Below are 21,194 nucleotides of genomic sequence, written 5' to 3' on the forward strand. Positions count from 1 at the left end.
GACTTGGTTAAGAGAACAGAGTTTTGATGACATGACAAGGAGTCTAACTGTTAATTAAAAATGAGCCTTCATTTGCTTCATTTATTCTTTTATATAGCTACATGCTAAGCAGAGTCAGATTTTGTCAAAGCATGTGCTGTCATCTATAAAGATGAATACATCATATGAAGATTTTGGGGGAGAAGGAATTGAAGGCTCTAAAATAAGAAACAGCTAATGATATAAAACATGTTCAAAAATATGAAAAATTAATAGATAGGGTAAACAGATAAATGTGTGGTAAATCTTTGTGGAGGTTAAGTATATGTTGTTTATAATAAACTATTATTTCTAGGCTAAAGGGCAAATACATGCACCTTTTTAACATAAGTCCCTTCTATAATTACACAATGAGCCTTCTATCCCTTGTTCCCTTGTGGTGCCTTTGTTATGCATTCCACAGCAAGGGAACACAAGTCAACACAGCCCATTGTTTTCTTTAGTGTCATACTTACTGCACAAGCATGAATAAAAAGTGACTTGTCTATGGGATTTTATTGTCAAAGTATATAGACCTTCTTGATATGAACCATTATCAACTCCACAATTATGCTTAACAGGCAAAGTAAGAAATAATGTACATAGAAACAACAAGGATAATGTAATAAAAAATGCAAAGTTTTCTAGTGGTCTAGTCACCTATGGCAACCAATTAAGTGATAGGATTTACTAGCCTGCTCTAAAAAAAACTGATTGATCGCCATGAGTGACTAAATCTGGGCAAACTTCTTATTTTATTACATCACCATGAATTATTAATTATAGACACATGTAGCTTAATAAATTAGTTTATTTATGTTTACACTTTTACAATGAGGTAAAAGGCAAAGTACAGTACAATAAAAGGCAGTTGGATTCCAGGCAAAAGACTATATAATGGGGGAGTGATTTATCAACGCTCAAATTCAAATGTTAAGAGCACCAATTCAAATTGCAGTTATTTTTCACACTTTTATTCAATCTGATTTTTTATATACAGATTTTTTTTTAATAAATAAGCATTCAAAGGTTTTAAAAATTAGAATTTATTCGCAGTAGAAAAAACCTCTAAAAAGACACAAGTGAGTTGGTGGTCTATTAGTGTTAATACTTTCTACTGTTACTCAGCACTGTGGATTGCACTGGACTCATGTTCCAGTCTATTTTACTATTTTATAAACGATTACTCTCCTTATTGGCTAAGAGGATGTTTTAACTTCAGTAACCTGATTTGTTAACATCGCCTTACACAGAAAGCTCATATTCACAAATCAATTCTATATGCTTTAAATATAAGGCTTGTTTTCTTGCATTATACTATTTCTGTTACTGTTAACCATACAATCTGTGAAGCTTGTTTTACAGGCCTGTCAGCAGGATATGTATTGCTTTTGCAAGGGCCTATGCCACAACCTTATAGCAGTAGTTCAAAGTTTCATAAATCTGCTTCTTATGCAACCCCATTTACTAGTGACTACTGTAAAAAGACATGTAACTGTAGTTAAATGGGTTTTCACCTTAACAGTATGCCATAGGCAGTAGTACTCTAAGGGAGTTTTTAAGTAGTCTGCATTCATTGTTTTGTTTTCTTCATATTATTTACATTTTTGTTCTATACTTTAGAAGTGAAATGTAAACTTTTTCATCCCTTGGGCCTATTTAACATAGCAACCTAAGGGAAGTGGAAAACAAGTAGTAAGTAGAAAGCCTTGAAATAAATATATTAAAACAACAATAAAGGGCAGATTTATCAAAGTATGAACTTAGAAATCACCACAATAAAACTCACTCATCTTCTATTAATTCCTATGGGATTTTTAAAAGCATATTTATCAAATGGTGAACTCCATTGATAAATATGATTCTAAAAATCCATCAGGAATGAATAGAACAGAATAGAATGTGTTTTCCCATCATTGCCAGAGCTGTGGAGTTGGAGTCAGAAGCAATTTTGGGTATCTGGAGTGGGAGTCACCAAAAATGTACAGACTCTGATTAACTTTAAATACAAGCACTGAAAATAATCAAACAAGACTGAAAAGTTACACAAATATGGTCAATCTACGGCATACTAAGACATTACATTTTTAAAACCTTCATTTTTACTAGCATCATGGAGATACAGTAGCTATTTGCCCTGATCCATAAATAAAAAAATCCCTGTTTTTTTAGGAGCAGTCAGGAAGTAGAAGATCATGGGTATGCTTTGGAAATACACTGCTATCTGTAGCTATTTCTGAGTAACAATCTCAAATCACAAATACAGTTTATTCACATGCTATTATGGGGTTTCTTTCTAGCTGTATAAGTAAATTGGTATCAGACTCTCAATTGGTTTTCTAGATCACAGCATGTAGTATTTCAACTTGCCTGAAGTTGATTAATCAGTTCGTCTGCCTATATGTAAAACAAAAGGGGAAACACAGTTATGGTCTTTGGGCAAATGTTCAGTTAAAAGAAAAAAATAATTGTCATACCCCTGGCTTACAATCCCAGAATTGCAAAAACCACCACTTTTGCCCACTGAAATTATTCCTTGATATATGGTAGTGACTCTACCACACAGTAAATGAAAGGTGCAAATAAAACCCCAAACACAAATAAAGTCTCATTTTACAATATGAATTCCTGTTGTACCAAATTCAGCCCCAGCTGCTGCAAAATTTCAAAGTAAATTTGCTTCTTCTGTTGCTTCCTATGGTACTGGGGGTCACTACAAGAGGACAGAACCAAAGAGGATTACTTTCAGAACTATGTTCCCGCTAATTCTTTCTCGGCTATGTGTGGGAAAAAAATATTTTTTGGGCACATTTTAAACGTGTGTGTGTCTGCATTTTTAAAAACTGTTTGCTTAGGTCAGAATAAATGCTAAATTTTGTGTTTTCACTCAAAATTCTTTGTGTGCGCCACAATTTGTTGTGTACTAGCCTCAAAATGTGTGCGCGCGCACAGCTTGGAGGGAACATTGCTTCAGAAGAATTGTAGTGAAAACGTTCTTGTTGTTGACACAAAGGGGCAGATTTATCAAGGGTTGAAGAAAAAATTTGAATTTCCAAATTCGAATCTTCGAGTTTTTTTGTGAAATTCGACTAGGGAGTAGTTAAAATTCCATTCAAGTTTTTAAAAAAATTGAATTCGATTTTTGAAATTTATCATACACTGGCCCTTAAAGAATTCAAATTCGACTATTCGCCATCTTAGACCTGCCAAAATGCTATTTTAGCTTATGGGGGACGTCCTGGGATCAATTTGGAGCTGTTTGCTGCCTTCCTGACATTCGAGTTTTTTTCGGATAAATCTGCCACAACATGTTTTGGCCATGCAAGTCTTTTGTGAAGTGCCAGTATCTCAACAGATATGTTAAAACTGGTAGTTACGTAATTAGAACTACTAACAATACTACTATGTTCTCACCAGGTCAGACCATTAGTTCAATTACCTCTCTCTTCTCCAAGCCCAACAGGGGGACAAATCCAAAGGAGGAAACCACTGCAGTAAACTCTTATAAGATGTGTCTGAAACAACTATCTTTGTTTGAAAAAAGCTGTATAGCAAAACCCACCAAATGAATAGAATAATATTATACAGGTATGGGACCTGTTATCCAGAATGCTCAGGACCCGGGGGTTTCCAGATACTTAAAATGAAGTTAAACACCACACCTGAAAATCTGTATAATAAAGGTATTTTTAAAATTAATCATGAAACCCAAATTCTTTTTTTTTTATAAAACAACCATACTGGTTATAAACTAATTTAAAACTCTCGGCTGTCAATCATATATTGCCTGCCCCTCCTCTATGCCTTAGGCATAGAGGCGGGGCAGGCAATTAATTTCAATTTCCATTCTGCAACTCCTAGATGTCACTGCACTCCTTACATTCCCCCTCTGTCTCCAAAATTACATTTTGTAGCCAGTGCATGGACATGGGCATCAGGTTGGTGCAAAAACAAGATTTTGGCATGATCTAAAGCTTGCCTTAATAACAGTGTCCACAAAATGGCTGCTGCCTGTTTGATTGAGAATTCCAAGACAAAAAGAAACAACATTTAAATAATATATATGTACATGAAGTTTATTTTGCTTGATTAACATAATAAAACAGGATTTGGAATTATTTTTTAGGATTGTTTTGCCACTAATAATGATCAGTACAATGTACTGTTTTATACTTTCTGGATAACGGGTTGCCGGATAATGGAATCCCATACCTGTATATAAAATTCTCAAATGTATCCTTTATTTTGATATAATTAGCACTGTCAAGCTAATTACTCACTGTGATAAACCAGTAGGAGTTGACCCTGTAAATCATTCTGGAGAGAAATCCAAGATGGCTTGCTGGAGCCAACACATGAAGATGTAAGTGAGAGATTGAGCAAAAAGGAGGACAATGAAATCCTAACCTGTATGAAAATAGGAGGGTAAAAAAAAATCAATACAATTTAAATATATGTTAGATACTTTTTTTTTTTTTTTTTTAAATCCCCACTATTTTTGTCATAAAATGTTACATGGCAGAAAAAAATAGGAAAATGTCAGAAAATTACCTGATATCCTCTAAATCTGTAACATTATTCTTCTGAAGTATGCTTTTCCCAACCTCCATCATAGTTTTAACTAAAGAAAAAAAAATCAAGCAGCAATGTTAGGGGGTTATTTATTAAACTATGAATTTACCTGGCTGTCTTTCTGTACCAAAACTCAAATTTTTCAGGGTTTTTTAAATAACGCAAATTTTTCGAAATTTATTAAAACTGCAAAAAGCCCGAGTTGAAAATCCGCCATCTCAGACCTGCCGAGGTTGTGTATAAATCATTGGCAGAGGCTGCTATCCTGGTTTCGTGATTTGCAGAAAACAGAAAAAGTCACCCACTTTCTATTCATTCCTATGGGATTTTTAGAAGTGTATTTATCAAATGGTGAACTCTTTCACCCATTGTTAAATACACTTCTAAAAATCCCACAGGAATGAACAGAAAGTGGGTGACTTTTTCTGTAGTGAAAATTAATCTCATTTTGATAAATCTTCCCCTAAACTTTACTTTAACCTCTAGAAACAGAACTGAAACATGATCATTTTTTTCTTATCTTAGGTTATTTTTAAATGTGTCGTTTTCCTTTTCTTACAGGATTAATAAATATTTTAAATTTATTAAATATTTGCATATACACAACAAATATGTAAAAAATTATGGGGCAGATTTATCAAGGGTCGAACTGAAAATTCTAATTCAAATTTTTTTTATGGTCAAAACTGTCAAATTCAACTAGGGAGTTATTCACGTTCATTCAAGTTTTTTTTTTTAAAAAAAAAATTCGAATTCGATTTTCAAGATTTATCTTTAAGATTTATACTCTGGACCTTTAAGAACTTGAATTTGACTATTTGCTGCCTAAAACCTGAGGTCCAGGGATCAATTTGGAGTTGTTTGCAGCCTTCCTGGCATTCAAGTTTTTTTTCGGAGAAAAACTCAAATTGAGTTTTTAAAATTTGAATCAAATTCGATTCAAGTTTTCAGGTCGATTTAATACATCAGAGTTTAAAAAAAATTAGTTTTTATTAATAAATTGAGATACATTTTTGATATATCTGCCTCTGAATTTAGTGCAACAAACAGACAGCAAAAAAACCCCAAAAAAACCAAACAATATACATACAGTAGAACCCCGATTTTACATCCTGGATTTTACGGTTTCCGGGAATTGACAACGCTTTGTTGTGGTTCCATTCAGGCAAGCTGTGTATTTTTTTAACAGATTTCATAAATTCCAAGAATTTATGCGTTTTTACACGGTCCCCTGGGAAACATAAAATCGGTGTTCTACTGTATTGGGCTACATTTTTCATCTGGGTTTTAAGTGCAGGAAAAAAAAAACTCAAACAGATCTAGAAAATAAATAATGTATAAAACTAAATAGTTATTAATACAAGCTTTGGAAAAACTCTGGAGAAAAATCCTAATGAAAGGTTTCATCTGAGCAAACAAAAAGGGATCATTTACTAGTAAGTGCAAGATGCCAAGTGAACAACAACAACAAATAGCCCTAGTGCTAACTATTTTTGACAATTGCCCCCAGGGCTTCTCTTCTGCTTCTCTTGTGCAAAGCACTTTGTACAAGTCATACCTTACTTAAAGCTGGTGTAAAGATGAGGGTTCCAACAGCCTTTTGATCAGTCTTAAAGGAACAGTTCAGTGTGAAAATAAAAACCGTGTAAATAGATAGGATGTGCAAAATAAAAAAATGTTTCTAATTTAGTTAGTTAGCCAAAAATGTAATATATAAAGGCTGGAGTGAACAGATGTCTAATAAAACAGCTAGAATCCAACTTCCTGCTTTTCAGCTCTATAACTCTGAGTTAGTCAGTGACTTGAAGGGGGGCCACATGGTACATTTCTGTTCAGTGAGTTTGCAAATGATCCTCAGCATTCAGCTCAGATTCAAAAGCCACCCATGTGGCCCCCCATCAAGTCTCTGATTGGTTATTGCCTGGTAACCAGGGTAACCAGTCAGTGTAAACCAAGAGAGCTGAAAAGCAGGAAGTAGTGTTCTGACTGACATGTTATAAATCAAATCACTCCAGCCTTTATAAATTACATTTTTGGCTAACTAACTTTATTAGAAACATTTTTTATTTTGCGCAGCCTATCTATTTACCCAGTTTTTATTTTTACACTGTACAATTCCTTTAAGACAAAGAATGCAAAACTTTGTAAAGTGAAAGCTGCGCAGCAGCTTCTGGTTAGACTTTATACACTTTGCAACTCATCAGTACTTAGCAGCAGCCTTAGGTATGTCATAAATACAGGGCTAGTGAGTGCCTCCCATTGTTTGGCTTTCTTTTTTCTTGTGAATGGGATGCAATGAAGAGTCATGGAAAGGGGATGCTTACATTCCTCCCATTCCATTCAGTCTGGTGCAACTCTTTGCATTTAACACTGGAGGTCAAAAAAGTTGCACCTGGCATGGCTAAGGGGCCGATTCATCAAGGGTCGAATATCGAGGGTTAATTAACCCTCGATATTCGACTAGGAATTGAAATCCTTCGACTTCGAATATCGAAGTCGAAGGATTTAGCATTATTCCTTCGATCGAACGATTAAATCCTTCGAATCGAACGATTCGAAGGATTTTAATCCAACGATCGAAGGAATATCCTTCGATCAAAAAAATTTAGGCAAGCCTATGGGGACCTTCCCCATAGGCTAACATTGACTTCGGTAGCTTTTAGCTGCCGAACTAGGGGGTCGAAGTTTTTTTTAAAGATACAGTACTTCGACTATCGAATGGTCGAATAGTCGAACGATTTTTAGTTCGAATGCTTCGATTCGAAGTCGTAGTCGAAGGTCGAAGTAGCCCATTCGATGGTCGAAGTAGCCCAAAAAACACTTCGAAATTCGATTTTTTTTAATTCGAATCCTTCACTCGAGCTTGATGAATCGGCCCCTAAGTGTTACAAAAAGAAGCCAAATAAACTCAGTTATTCTGATCATATTACAATACGAGACAGCCCCTATTTATGAGTTTTTGAAACTTTGGACTTGAGCACTCATAATTAAAACCTTGTGCAAGTTTGCTAATTCAGGCTGGGTTTTGGGCCTTATTCGACAACTAAAAGCTGCCAAACTTTCTTTTAACCAAAAGCCAACTTAAAGAAAATAGTGAAACCATATAACCTGTTTTTATATCTATCATAACATTGTTTTTGAATGCTATTAATAATTTTGACATAAAATTATTTGCCTGATGCTTTTACATTACCTTTCTTACCCCCATGTTCCTCTATGAGGAGGCTGCCATATTTGTGGAGAAGTAGTCTGTTAGCATTAAAAACTCTAACTGACAGGCTAAGAAGGGACAGTTAGGTTTAGGTTTAGGAACTTCAAGTAACAATTACTTATAAAAGTAAAAATATTAGCAAAAAATAATCAACATTACCTATAGGCAACTTTTAATGTAGATTAATATTTTGAAAATAAATTTTTTAGTGTCAGTTTCACTTTAAGAAAAAAAAACAAGCCCTATATGTTGTAGCCTTACCAAGTTGCACATGGTCTTTAGTAAGTGTCTTGCAGCTACCCACATGCTTCTTAGGTACCACCAGATAGTGATGAGTTACTGCAGGCCTTATGTCTTTAAAGCAGACTAGATCATCCTGAGAAAAAAAATAATGTAATTAGAAATGATCTATTGTCTTGAAACCTTGCATTGTAAGGTGGTCAGTTTTCTGCAGCAATAAAATAACTTACATACGATACCTGTAACAAAGCAAATGTGTGTCTGCCAGTGTGCACTCTCTTTGCTCAGGTTAATTTACATTATTACATGCAGAAAAGAAAAAAAATAAGGAACGATAAATATTACTGTTAATAAAAGTCAACACTCATTTTAACCCTTTAAGTGCCACAGAACGTAGAATCTACGTTCTGTGGATCAAAGGACCAAAGTGCCACAGATCGTAGATTCTACGTTCTGCAGCACTTCCGGGTTTGCGAGCGGAGGAGCGGCTGTTAGAGCCGCTCGCTCCGCTCCTTCACGATCCCCTGCCCCTAGACAACGAGCAGAGCAGGGGATCGTGTGGCCCCTGGGGCGCGATCGCCCAGGGGCCCCAAAGCAGCAGCAGGGACGCGTTCCTATGCGTCCTGCTGCTGCCTGCGCTGCACTTCCGCCCAGCTCCGCCCCCACATGGCTGATGACCGTTGGAGCTGCAGATCTGCTGCGTGGAGCCCTCTCTCATCGATCTGAGGCATCTACCCCAGGTAAGTGTAACATTTACACACACAAAAACACACAAACAGACCAACACACACTTATTACAGTAATATACACTTACATTCACACTTACACACACTCACACATACATTTTTGGGGATTGGGGGGGTCACACACACTCACAGCACCCATGTACACTTGCACACGCGCACACGCGCAAATAACATGCAATTTACCCGTTGTGCACACGCATATGTACATATATGGCTTTGTGGGCTTTTTTTTTTTTTTTTCTTATCGCATCGTCTCTTTTGGGCTAAAAAAAATGTTTATTGCCGTTCCGAATAGCGTATTCGCTAACCGTACTGTGCAATAGCATTTGTATGTTATTTTGGTGGTTATATTGCAATTTTGGGTATTTTGGTGCATTTTAGCCATTTTATTGAATTTTTTGCCATTTTATTGCATTTTCAGCTCTGCATTTGTGTTGTTCACTTGTTTCTGTCCGTATAATCGATTTGGCCCAGCTAAAATATTCAAACGGTAATTCTGGTGGCCGATTACACTAGTGTGAAAAAAAAAAGCATTGATTTTTGTGGTTTTATTAGTTTTGGTGATTTATTTGCATTTCACACTGTTCTGTGTTATTTTGTTTTGCCTATGTAAATTTTATCTACTATATATCCATTTGTGGGTCTCTGTGCGCCACATAGTTTGGTATATCTATGCATATTGGGCATCAAAGTGTTCAGTAGACCCCTGGCGTTCATATTTAGGATGTTTTATGCTGATACGTTACGAAATGTGGGGCACATAATGGGGTAAAATTCAAGCTTTGTGACGATTTTCAGAAATTTGATAAAAACCGTTATGTTCAGCATGCTTTGCAGTTTGGCAGTTTGCAGTAGAAACACTTATTTACCCATATTGGATTCGTCAGAATGTGTACTTTCTGAAAATATATGGTTTTCTGGGGTCTCTGTACTGTTAGGGGGATCTAATGTCGCATATTACACACACCAGGTGCTTATATTGCAGCAGCCAGCGCGTCAGCTGTGAAAATGTCTATACATATTGTCATTTGGGGGTCTCTGTGCGCCACATACTTTGGTATATCTATGCATATTGGGCATCAAAGTGTTCAGTAGACCCCTGGCGCTCATATTTAGGATGTTTTATGCTGATAAGCTACGAAATGTGGGGCATATAATGGGGTAAAATTCAAGCTTTGTGACGATTTTCAGAAATTTCATAAAAACCGTTATGTTCAGCATTGCTTTGCAGTTTAGCAGTTTGCAGTAGAAACACTTATTTACCCATATTGGATTCGTCAAAATGTGTACTTTCTGAAAATATATGGTTTTCTGGGGTCTCTGTGCTGTTAGGTGGTCTAATGTCGCATAATACACACACCGGGTGGTTATATTGCAGCAGCCAGCGCGTCAGCCGTGAAAATGTCTATACATATTGTCATTTGGGGGTCTCTGTGCGCCACATAGTTTGGTATATCTATGCATATTGGGCATCAAAGTGTTCAGTAGACCCCATGCGCTCATATTTAGGATGTTTTATGCTGATAAGTTACGAAATGTGGGGCATATAATGGGGTAAAATTCAAGCTTTGTGACGATGTTCAGAAATTTGATAAAAACCGTTACGTTCAGCATTGCTTTGCAGTTTGACAGTTTGCAGTAGGAACACATATTTACCCATATTGGATTCGTCAAAATGTGTACTTTCTGAAAATATATGGTTTTCTGGGGTCTCTGTACTGTTAGGGGGGTCTAATGTCGCATATTACACACACCAGGTGCTTGTATTGCAGCAGCCAGCGCGCATCAGCCGTGAAAATGTATACACTATTGTCATTTGGGGGTCTCTGTGCGCCACATAGTTTGGTATATCTATGCATATTGGGCATCAAAGTGTTTAGTAGACCCCTGGCGTTCATATTCAGGATGTTTTATGCTGATAAGTTACGAAATGTGGGGCATATAATGGGGTAAAATTCAAGCTTTGTGACGATTTTCAGAAATTTGATAAAAACCGTTACGTTCAGCATTGCTTTGCAGTTTGACAGTTTGCAGTAGGAACACTTATTTACCCATATTGGATTCGTCAGAATGTGTACTTTGGCGAAAATATATGGTTTTCTGGGGTCTCTGTACTGTTAGGGGGGTCTAATGTCGCATATTACACACACCGGGTGCTTATATTGCAGCAGCCAGCGCGCGTCAGCCGTGAAAATGTATACACTATTGTCATTTGGGGGTCTCTGTGCGCCACATAGTTTGGTATATCTATGCATATTGGGCATCAAAGTGTTTAGTAGACCCCTGGCGTTCATATTCAGGATGTTTTATGCTGATAAGTTACGAAATGTGGGGCATATAATGGGGTAAAATTCAAGCTTTGTGACGATTTTCAGAAATTTGATAAAAACCGTTATGTTCAGCATTGCTTTGCAGTTTGGCAGTTTGCAGTAGAAACACTTATTTACCCATATTGGATTCGTCAGAATGTGTACTTTCTGAAAATATATGGTTTTCTGGGGTCTCTGTACTGTTAGGTGGTCTAATGTCGCATAATACACACACACCGGGTGGTTATATTGCTGCAGCCAGCGTGTCAGCCGTGAAAATGTCTATACATATTGTCATTTGGGGTCTCTGTGCGCCACATAGTTTGGTATATCTATGCATTTTGGGCATCAAAGTGTTCAGTAGACCCCTGGCGCTCATATTTAGGATGTTTTATGCTGATAAGTTACGAAATGTGGGGCATATAATGGGATAAAATTCAAGCTTTGTGACGATTTTCAGAAATTTGATAAAAACCGTTACGTTCAGCATTGCTTTGCAGTTTGACAGTTTGCAGTAGGAACACATATTTACCCATATTGGATTCGTCAGAATGTGTACTTTCCGAAAATATATGGTTTTCTGGGTCTCTGTACTGTTAGGGGGGTCTAATGTCGCATATTACACACACCGGGTGCTTATATTGCAGCAGCCAGCGCACGTCAGCCGTGAAAATGTATACACTATTGTCATTTGGGGGTCTCTGTGCGCCACATAGTTTGGTATATCTATGCATATTGGGCATCAAAGTGTTAAGTAGACCCCTGGCGTTCATATTCAGGATGTTTTATGCTGATAAGTTACGAAATGTGGGGCATATAATGGGGTAAAATTCAAGCTTTGTGACGATTTTCAGAAATTTGATAAAAACCGTTATGTTCAGCATTGCTTTGCAGTTTGGCAGTTTGCAGTAGAAACGCTTATTTACCCATATTGGATTCGTCAGAATGTGTACTTTCTGAAAATATATGGTTTTCTGGGGTCTCTGTACTGTTAGGTGGTCTAATGTCGCATAATACACACACCGGGTGGTTATATTGCAGCAGCCAGCGCGTCAGCCGTGAAAATGTCTATACATATTGTCATTTGGGGGTCTCTGTGCCCCACATAGTTTGGTATATCTATGCACATTGGGCATCAAACTGTTTAGTAGACCCCTATGTTTATATTTAGGATGCTTTATGCTGGTAATGATACATGGACAATACGATGCTGGAAAGTTGAAGCTTTGAGGCAATTTTCAGAATATTTTACCAAAACCGCCAAATTGGCAAAGCCTTGCGACTCAGTAGTTTGGGGCAGAAAGGCATGGGTACCCATTTAGATTCTGTATAATGTGTACTTTCCAAAAATATATGGGTTTGGGGGGTAAACATATATTTCTGTGTTTTTACCCCACAAAAATGCAGTCAATGTGTTGATTTTTCATTAGCTGAAGTTACCCACAGGACTATTTGTATGCGCTAACTTCATTTTGGGGCCTCTAACTGCCATATACTTTGGTAAACCTATGCACAGTGGGCACCAAACTGTTTGGAGGACCCCTGGCAATCATATTTAGGGTGTTTTTTTTGGTGCGTAACGATACATGGGTGATATGGTGCTGAGAAGTTGAAGCTTTGAGGCAATTTTCAGATATTTCACCAAAACCGACAATTGTGGGAAAGCCTTGCGACTCAGTAGTTTGGAACAGAAAGGCATGGGTACCCATTTTAGATTCTGTAGAATGTGTACTTTCCAAAAATATATGGGTTTTGGGGGGTAAACATATATTTCTGTGTTTTTACCCCACAAAAATGCAGTCAATGTGTTGATTTTTCATTAGATGAAGTTACCCACAGGACTATTTGTATGCGCTAACTTCATTTTGAGGCCTCTAAATGCCAGATACTTTGGTAAACCTATGAACAATGGCCACCAAACTGTTTGGAGGAACCCTGGCAATCATATTTAGGGTGCTTTTTCTTGGTGCGTAACGATACATGGGTGATATGGGGCTGAGAAGTTGAAGCTTTGAGGCAATTTTCAGATATTTCACCAAAACCGACAATTGTGGGAAAGCCTTGCGACTCAGTAGTTTGGAGCAGAAAGGCATGGGTACCCATTTTAGATTCAGTAGAATGTGTACTTTCCAAAAATATATGGGTTTGGGGGGTAAACATATATTTCTGTGTTTTTACCCCACAAAAATGCAGTCAATGTGTTGATTTTTCATTAGATGAAGTTAACCACGGGACTGTTTGTATGCACTAACTTCATTTTGGGGCCTCTAAATGCCAGACACTTTGGTAAACTTATGAACAATGGCCACCAAAATGTTCAGAGGAACCCTGGCAATCATATTTAGGGTGTTTTTTTTTGGTGCGTAACGATACATGGGTGATATGGTGCTGAGAAGTTGAAGCTTTGAGGCAATTTTCAGATATTTCACCAAAACCGACAATTGTGGGAAAGCCTTGCGACTCAGTAGTTTGGAGCAGAAAGGCATGGGTATCCATTTTAGATTCTGTAGAATGTGTACTTTCCAAAAATATATGGGTTTGGGGGTAAACATATATTTCTGTGTTTTTACCCCACAAAAATGCAGTCAATGTGTTGATTTTTCATTAGATGAAGTTACCCACAGGACTATTTGTATGCGCTAACTTCATTTTGGGGCCTCTAAATGCCAGATACTTTGGTAAACTTATGAACAATGGCCACCAAAATGTTCAGAGGAACCCTGGCAATCATATTTAGGGTGCTTTTTCTTAGTACGTAATGATACATGGGTGATATGGTGCTGGGAAGTTGAAGCTTTGAGGCAATTTTCAGATATTTCACCAAAACCGACAATTTTGGGAAAGCCTTGTGACTCAGTAGTTTGGAGCAGAAAGGCATGGGTACCCATTTTAGATTCTGTAGAATGTGTTCTTCCAAAAATATATGGGTTTGGGGGGTAAACATATATTTCTGTGTTTTTACCCCACAAAAATGCAGTCAATGTGTTGATTTCTCATTATATGAAGTTACCCACAGGACTATTTGTATGCGCTAACTTCATTTTGAGGCCTCTAACTGCCAGATACTTTGGTAAACCTATGAACAATGGCTACCAAACTGTTTGGAGGAACCCTGGCAATCATATTTAGGGTGTTTTTTCTTGGTGCGTAACGATACATGGGTGATATGGTGCTGAGAAGTTGAAGCTTTGAGGCAATTTTCAGATATTTCACCAAAACCGACAATTGTGGAAGGCCTTGCGACTCAGTAGTTTGGAGCAGAAAGGCATGGGTACCCATTTTAGATTCGGTAGAATGTGTACTTTCCAAAAATATATGGGTTTTGGGGGGTAAACATATATTTCTGTGTTTTTACCCCACAAAAATGCAGTCAATGTGTTGATTTTTCATTAGCTGAAGTTACTCACGGGGACTGTTTGTATGCGCTAACTTCATTTTGGGGCCTCTAAATGCCAGATACTTTGGTAAACTTATGAACAATGGCCACCAAAATGTTCAGAGGAACCCTGGCAATCATATTTAGGGTGCTTTTTCTTAGTACGTAATGATACATGGGTGATATGGTGCTGGGAAGTTGAAGCTTTGAGGCAATTTTCAGATATTTCACCAAAACCGACAATTTTGGGAAAGCCTTGCGACTCAGTAGTTTGGAGCAGAAAGGCATGGGTACCCATTTTAGATTCTGTAGAATGTGTTCTTTCCAAAAATATATGGGTTTGGGGGGTAAACATATATTTCTGTGTTTTTACCCCACAAAAAATGCAGTCAATGTTTTGATTTCTCAGTAGCTGAAGTAAAGTCCTGAACAATTTGGATGCCGCTAACTTCATATTTGTGTCTCTAAATGCCAGATACTTTGGTAAACCTATGCATAATGGGTATCAAACTGTTCAGTGGACCCCTGGCAATCATATTTCAGGTGCTTTTTTCTTGGTACGTAATATAGTTTGGGATATGCGGAGCAGCAAAATAAAACCTTTGAAATGATTTTTCAAAATTTTGAATTTTATTTTGAAAAACCGCTATGTTCAGACAAGCTTTTCTGTTTGGTAGTTGGGAGTAGAGAGACATAGTTACCCATTTTGTAATCGGCAGAATGTGTACTTTTCAAAAATGTATGGTTTTCTGGGGTAAACCTATGGTTTCAGGATTTTTTGCCTTGGAATCTAAAGCATGCCGTTTTCTGCCTTAGTGCTTTCAAAATTCAGTAATATACTGCCGGGAGTTTTTGCTGTACAGAAATCCTAAATCTCCCTAAAACTATACATATCTGGTATTGGCACGTTCGAGAGACATAAGGCTTTCCAAATAAGTTGGATTTTCATCTGTAAAATGAAATATTTTTCTGGTATAAATTGATATACGATGAAAAATGGTAATTTTTCATTTTTTTTGTTATTTAGCACTATAAATTTTTTTGCACAGGTGGAAATACATGAAAACTCAGGCAGATTTAGAAAGCTCAGTTTCTACCGAAAAAAACAATGTATAATTTTCCTAGGTAAACTATAGGTTTCCCCTCAGAAAATGCCCCTAAAGTGAGAGAGCACAAAATGCTTAAAAACGGCTGGCATTTCGCGTAACCAAAATGTGAAATTCTGCTGGCACTTAAAGGGTTAATTTCCCCAATAATATATTTTCCAGTCACTTTTACAATTTATTCGAAAGTTCTGTTTTAAGTGGATTCTGAGATATTAGCTGTTTTAGACCATATTATACTGCGGACTTCAGCTCATTAGTTCTCTTTGAAGGCTAAGGGGCAAATTTATCAAATTTCGAAGTTGAATATACTTCGAAATTCGACCATCGAATAGAATCCTCCGACATTCGAAGTCGGAGGATTTTATTCATCGCACGATCGTATTCTGATCATACTTTGAATCGTACGATTCGAACGATTTTATCGTACGATTTTCCTTCGATACCCAAAAACTTAGAAAATTGCTCTGGCAGGTCCCCATAGGCTAACATAGCACATCGGCAGGTTTAAGTTGGTGAAGTATTGAAGTCGAAGTTTTTTTAAAGAGACAGTACTTCGACTATCGAATGGTCGAATATTCGAATGATTTTTACTTTGATCCGAAGTCGAAGTAAATTCGAAGTCGTAGTATCCTATTCGATGGTCGAAGTATCCAAAAAATTACTTCGAAATTCGAATTTTTCGTACTTCCTGTATTCGGTCAACCTTCGTGTACAGCCTAGCGCCTGGTATTAAAAGTCTAAAAACAAAATTGAAAATGAATGATAACTACAAAATGCTCAGGAAGAGCTCTGAGTACGTTTACATCAATTCATGCTTTGAGTTTAGTTCCCCATTAAGAAATGTATCATTAAGGGGGTTATTTATCAAAAAATTCAGACTGATTGAATTTTTGGGTAAAACCCTCCCAAAAAATACTCGAACATCATAAGGGCTATTAACATCTTCATATAGTTCAAAGGACCTCTGCCACTAACTTCTAAATGACCTTGACAAGTTTTAGATGATGCTTTTTCCAGGGTCGTGTTATTAATAAATAATAATAAATCTCGAAAAATGAGTTAAAAAAAAAATTCAAGATTTTTTTGTGGAAAGCACAACTCGAACATTAATAAATCTCTATGTATCAAATTTTAAAACAACCCCCCCCCCCAAAACTCACAAATTTGAATTGGGAATAATCCAAACTCAATTAAAATTTGAAATTCATCATGTATAAGTCAATGGGAAAGGTCCAGTGACCCATTTGAAGCTGTTAATAGCCTTCCTGACATTTGAGTTTTTGAGTTGGTAATATTCGTTTCGAGTTTTAGACGTTTTAATCTTTACTTAAATAACCTCCCAATTGAATTTCTAATATATTTGCATCTATTAGAGTAAAACAAAAATTCACATGAATTCGAAATTTGACCTTTGATAAATGGGCCTCCCCATGTCTTAGAAACACACTCAAAACTGAAAAGGTCTTTTGGGGGAATGTAGTAAAAGTCGGTAAAGGAAAAACTATTCGCAATGTGAAAAGTTATGCCATTGCGCGAATAAATTTTGCTTTGCGCGAATGTAATATAGCTTTTGCGAACCAGGAAACTGTTTAGCTAACACTTCCGACAGTGGAAGACCGTTTGCGAATTTTATAGTTTGCGCCAATGCCCAGTAAATGTAATAAAACTTTTTACTGAAAAAATTGTTATGTTTGCTCCAAAAGATTACGACACTTTCAAGCACTTCTTAAGAGTGCACAATTAAAATTCACAATGCAATAATAGTTTAAGGAACAATATTACATTGCGAAATGTGTATTTTTATTCTTATTGGTGCGAATTGTTTTGCTCTTTGCGACTTTGATAAGGATCAATTCACTCAACAGTTATGTCCCATGTGGCCCCCTTTCAAGTTGCTGACTAACTCAGAGTTAGAGAGCTGAAAAGTAGGAAGTTGGATTCTGTTCTGTAATGTTAGACATGCTGTCATTCCAGCCTTTATATATTACATTTTTGCCTAACTATATTAGAAACATTTTTTTATTTTGCACAGCCTATTTACCCAGTTTTTATAATGCTTCCAACTCCAGTTGCAGGGACCAAGAACATGGAGGCAGATTTACACATAGTTGGATGCTCACTGGAGAATGACCTTGCATTTTAATGTAACTGCTGCCACTGAAGTGCTGGAGGAAGTTTTATTAAGCAATATTAATTTAAGAATACAACCCTGACGTTGCTGGACTATAGCTCTCTATACGAACCTCCACCTCCACAGTCTAATTTTCGTGGTTTTAGAAACCATGACTAAATTCATGAACTCTACACATTATGTTGGCGCTATATAAAATACATGTTAATAATAACTCTAAAACTACAAATGTCAGGATAATTATTATAAAATCCAAATTAAAAAAAATATGAATGGAAAATTACGCTGAACTCTGCACTAAAAAAATCTGAATACCTTGGAAAACTCTAAAAATTCAAGTTTTTCTCACAATTCCTAGCGAAAAGAAAAATATGAAGACCTCTAAAAGCCAAAATGATTTAGAGCAGCCCAAAAAAAATCAGCACAGCTCCCATTAACTTCTACAGGACCTCAACAACTTTTACCAGGCACATTTTTGTATTAGTGGTTTTCTTGGTTTTTACACTTCATAAATCTCAAATTTTTTGAGATTTTGAAAATAATGATTAAACCACAAATGCTTAGAGCTTTTTAGAAAAATATTGAAATCCAATTGTTAGTAAATGGGCCATTTAGCATTATGGGATTTGTAGCCCACCACAAGTAAGTAAAATATGGTTGAGCAGTACATCATACAATACATGGGAAACATACATCATTGGAGAATGGAAAGTGGATTTTAAAGAAGGGAGTCAGCGATGCCCATTTGAAAGCTGCAAAGAGTCAGAAGAAAAAGGCTAATAACTATAAAACTATTAAAAAAAAAAAAACAATTAAAAAGTTGCTTAGTATTGGCCGTTCTATAACATACTAAAAGTTACCTTAGAGGTGAACCACTCCTTTAAAGAAGGAAAGTAATATCCCACTTGGGGGTGCCAAATATTACTCAGGGCAGATAGGCAATAGAACGAAATAGGCGACTTTTTCATTAAAATTCAGCGTTTCGCTCTAAATGTGCATGTGCAGCCGTGAGAAGAAAGAGGACGGGAGGATCCAATAGATGCAAAAATGGATTCATTGATCCCAGTCTACCGTTATATAGCCAAACCATGAATAACATAAAATATATACCATTATGAACAGAGTTCAGTAGTCATCAGTTATAGACACTGCTTAGTGATGTCACTTATTTCACATGACAAAAAACATTAGGAGGCCCATTTATCAAAGGTTGAATTTCGAATTCATTGGAGTTTTTTAAAATTCGAATTTATACTCACAATTCGACTGGGAGGTTATTTATAAAAAAATTTGAATGGCTAATATTCGATGGAATGGTTCCGACCCAAAAATTTGAATCGTATTCGATTCTTACTAATCGATTTTTTCTCTTGAAAAAATACCTCAAATGTCAGGAAGGCTATTAACATCTCCAAATGGCTAAACGGACCTCTGTCATTGACTTGTACATGAACTCGGCAGGTTTTAGGTGGTGAATATTCAATTTAGGACTGTTTCCATGGTCGAGGTGCGATAAATCTCACATTCAAATTTACATTCGAATAGGGTGATTAAAATTCAAATATATGAATTTTTAAACTGGAAAATTTCGAATTGACTATTGGACCCTTGATAAACATTCTCCTAGAAATCACATTTGGATTCTATGAATTCCCTTGGCCTGTGCCCTTGTGCCTTTATATGGCCAGAGCACTCCAGAGTTATATTTCAGTCAGTGCTGTCCTTCTGCCTTCTAGTAGTGCCTATGAATGATCCCATCTCATCATATCAGCATGTCTAATTCTCATCACTGACACTAATTCACACAGGGACACATCACTGATTTACAGCACATAAGTCCAACTGGACTGGAGACCAAAGTACAACGCCCATAATTACCCAGCATTCACTACCATTCTCCCCAGCTCTGTCTTGCCTAATTTATTCTAGCTAGTGTCACATGACTCACATCATCTAACAAGGACTATATTCGTGCAAATCATTGCGCCCTCAGCCCAATTACTCACGTCGGAGTGTAACAGCTCAGCACTGCTTTCTTGTTTATTTGCGATTCTGCAGAAGATGCAGCTGATATCAAAGTTCTGATCTACAGTCGCTCCTGCTTCTGTCGACATCTTCCAGTACTTAAGGTCTAGCTCACAGCGTCGCGTATTGTCACCAAACCTACTTGTGCCACTTCCCTGTCACCGGCTTGTATATACAACCTAGTCCTGTCTCTTACTTCTCCTCTTCCCCTACCCCGCCTAGGGAACATCCCCTTGCGGCTCTACGTCCTCCCTCTGTGACGTAGGCAAGATGGCGCTGCCCTGTAAGACCGGTGCTGCGTTTAAGAAGTATTTGTTGCTGCTGGCGCAAGAGAACTGCGAATTTCGCCTGCCGGTAAGGCTGTAGGCTACGTTTCGGCAGTTTCTTTGTCGTACCAAGAGGTTTACGGGGAAAGGCAAAGCTGGCAGAAATGCTAAGCATGGCTTCCATTCACTGGGCAACATGCGGGTTTCACAGCTATTGTGTCACTGTTCTACATAATGAGTTTAATTCCTAGATCGCTTATGTTTTATGTGTAGGTGATGTAGTTCTTAAATCAACAATGTCCAGTCTCTGGGTCCTCAACCTCCTATGTAAATTCCTAAAGTTCTCCTATTGCCTTAGTACATTTGCACGCTCTGCTTCAATTAACAGTCGACTGCATTCACGTGCACGAAGAATAGTTAGTTAAATATAAAGAGGAGCTATTATTTAAAGGACTTATTAAAAGGACTCCAACACATCAGTTTAGCCAGGCAATGGTGTCATTAGAATGTTATGGCCCCATTTGCCATGGTCTATCTGGATACTGTAAATTGTTACATCCCACCAGAGGTTTCATGCTCTGCTTCCACTGTTCATTCATGCCTGGTTACAGCCCGCATATTCGGATGACCTCAAGAATTTACATTGGGCTCTGTTGGTAATATCTGAACGACCGTATTCTTTGGCGGTAGTTGAACCAACAGAGGTTGGCTATGAGCCACTTGAGCCTAAATGCATAGGTACCCATGACTGTTGGCAGGTTCAACTTAAGGCCATACATTCTGCTGGTGCAACATGCATACTGGGAAATACACGTAATACTTAGCCAAGCTTAGTGCAAAATCCTGTTTTGTTTTTTTTCTATGTAACCCTGTGATTGCCAGCTGCAATGGGCGCATCTGGCGCCATGCATGAGTTTAGCAATGAGTATTTTCCATAGATGGAACAAAAACCTGGGAACGTAAAAACGATGGTGATTTAAAGGGGACCCGTCGCCCAAAAAAATTATTCAAAATCCTATTTTATCACATTAGTCAAGCAAAATTAACTTTAATTACGCTATATCAATTATTTGAATCTTGTTTCCTTCAGTCAGGGAATTCATAATTATAGCAAGCAGGCAGGATCCATTTTGTGGACACTGTTATTAAGACAAGCCTTGCATCATCTCAGAATCTTGTTTGTGCACCAGAAAT

The 21,194-nt window shown here is 37.2% G+C and overlaps 2 protein-coding genes across 3 annotated transcripts in view; one reads left to right on the forward strand and one right to left on the reverse strand.

Annotated features, from left to right (window-relative positions):
- Positions 1 to 811: 811 nt before the first annotated feature.
- On the reverse strand, positions 812 to 19,843 carry hint3.L (histidine triad nucleotide binding protein 3 L homeolog). The gene is made up of 5 exons (XM_041562910.1): positions 19,716 to 19,843; positions 8,063 to 8,177; positions 4,570 to 4,639; positions 4,299 to 4,425; positions 812 to 2,415 (listed from the first exon to the last, which is right to left on the reverse strand). The coding sequence occupies exons 1-5, from the start codon at positions 19,821 to 19,823 to the stop codon at positions 2,380 to 2,382; spliced, it is 456 nt and encodes a 151-aa protein (XP_041418844.1). The 5' UTR covers positions 19,824 to 19,843; the 3' UTR covers positions 812 to 2,379.
- The window catches only part of trmt11.L (tRNA methyltransferase 11 homolog L homeolog), a 43,487-nt gene continuing 42,040 nt past the window's right edge, over positions 19,748 to 21,194 (forward strand). Inside the window, 1 exon segment of one of the 2 annotated variants that reach the window (NM_001091485.1) lies at positions 19,748 to 20,088. In NM_001091485.1, coding sequence (NP_001084954.1) covers positions 20,005 to 20,088 — 84 coding nt within the window. In that variant the 5' untranslated portion in view covers positions 19,748 to 20,004. 2 annotated transcript variants of the gene reach the window in all.

Source organism: Xenopus laevis, chromosome 5L, assembly GCF_017654675.1.
Source record: "Xenopus laevis strain J_2021 chromosome 5L, Xenopus_laevis_v10.1, whole genome shotgun sequence".
Lineage (NCBI taxonomy): Eukaryota > Metazoa > Chordata > Amphibia > Anura > Pipidae > Xenopus > Xenopus laevis.

What these genes read in the sequence shown, in the direction of transcription:
- hint3.L (XM_041562910.1), bottom strand. Translation starts at nt 19,823, where the DNA reads ATGTCGACAGAAGCAGGAGCGACTGTAGATCAGAACTTTGATATCAGC. An exon ending in ACAGATTTAGAGGATATCAG is followed by an intron (nt 4,426 to 4,569) that starts GTAATTTTCTGA and finishes ATTTTCATACAG; the next exon opens with GTTAGGATTTCATTGTCCTC. An exon ending in ACTCCTACTGGTTTATCACA is followed by an intron (nt 2,416 to 4,298) that starts GTGAGTAATTAG and finishes TTTTACATATAG; the next exon opens with GCAGACGAACTGATTAATCA.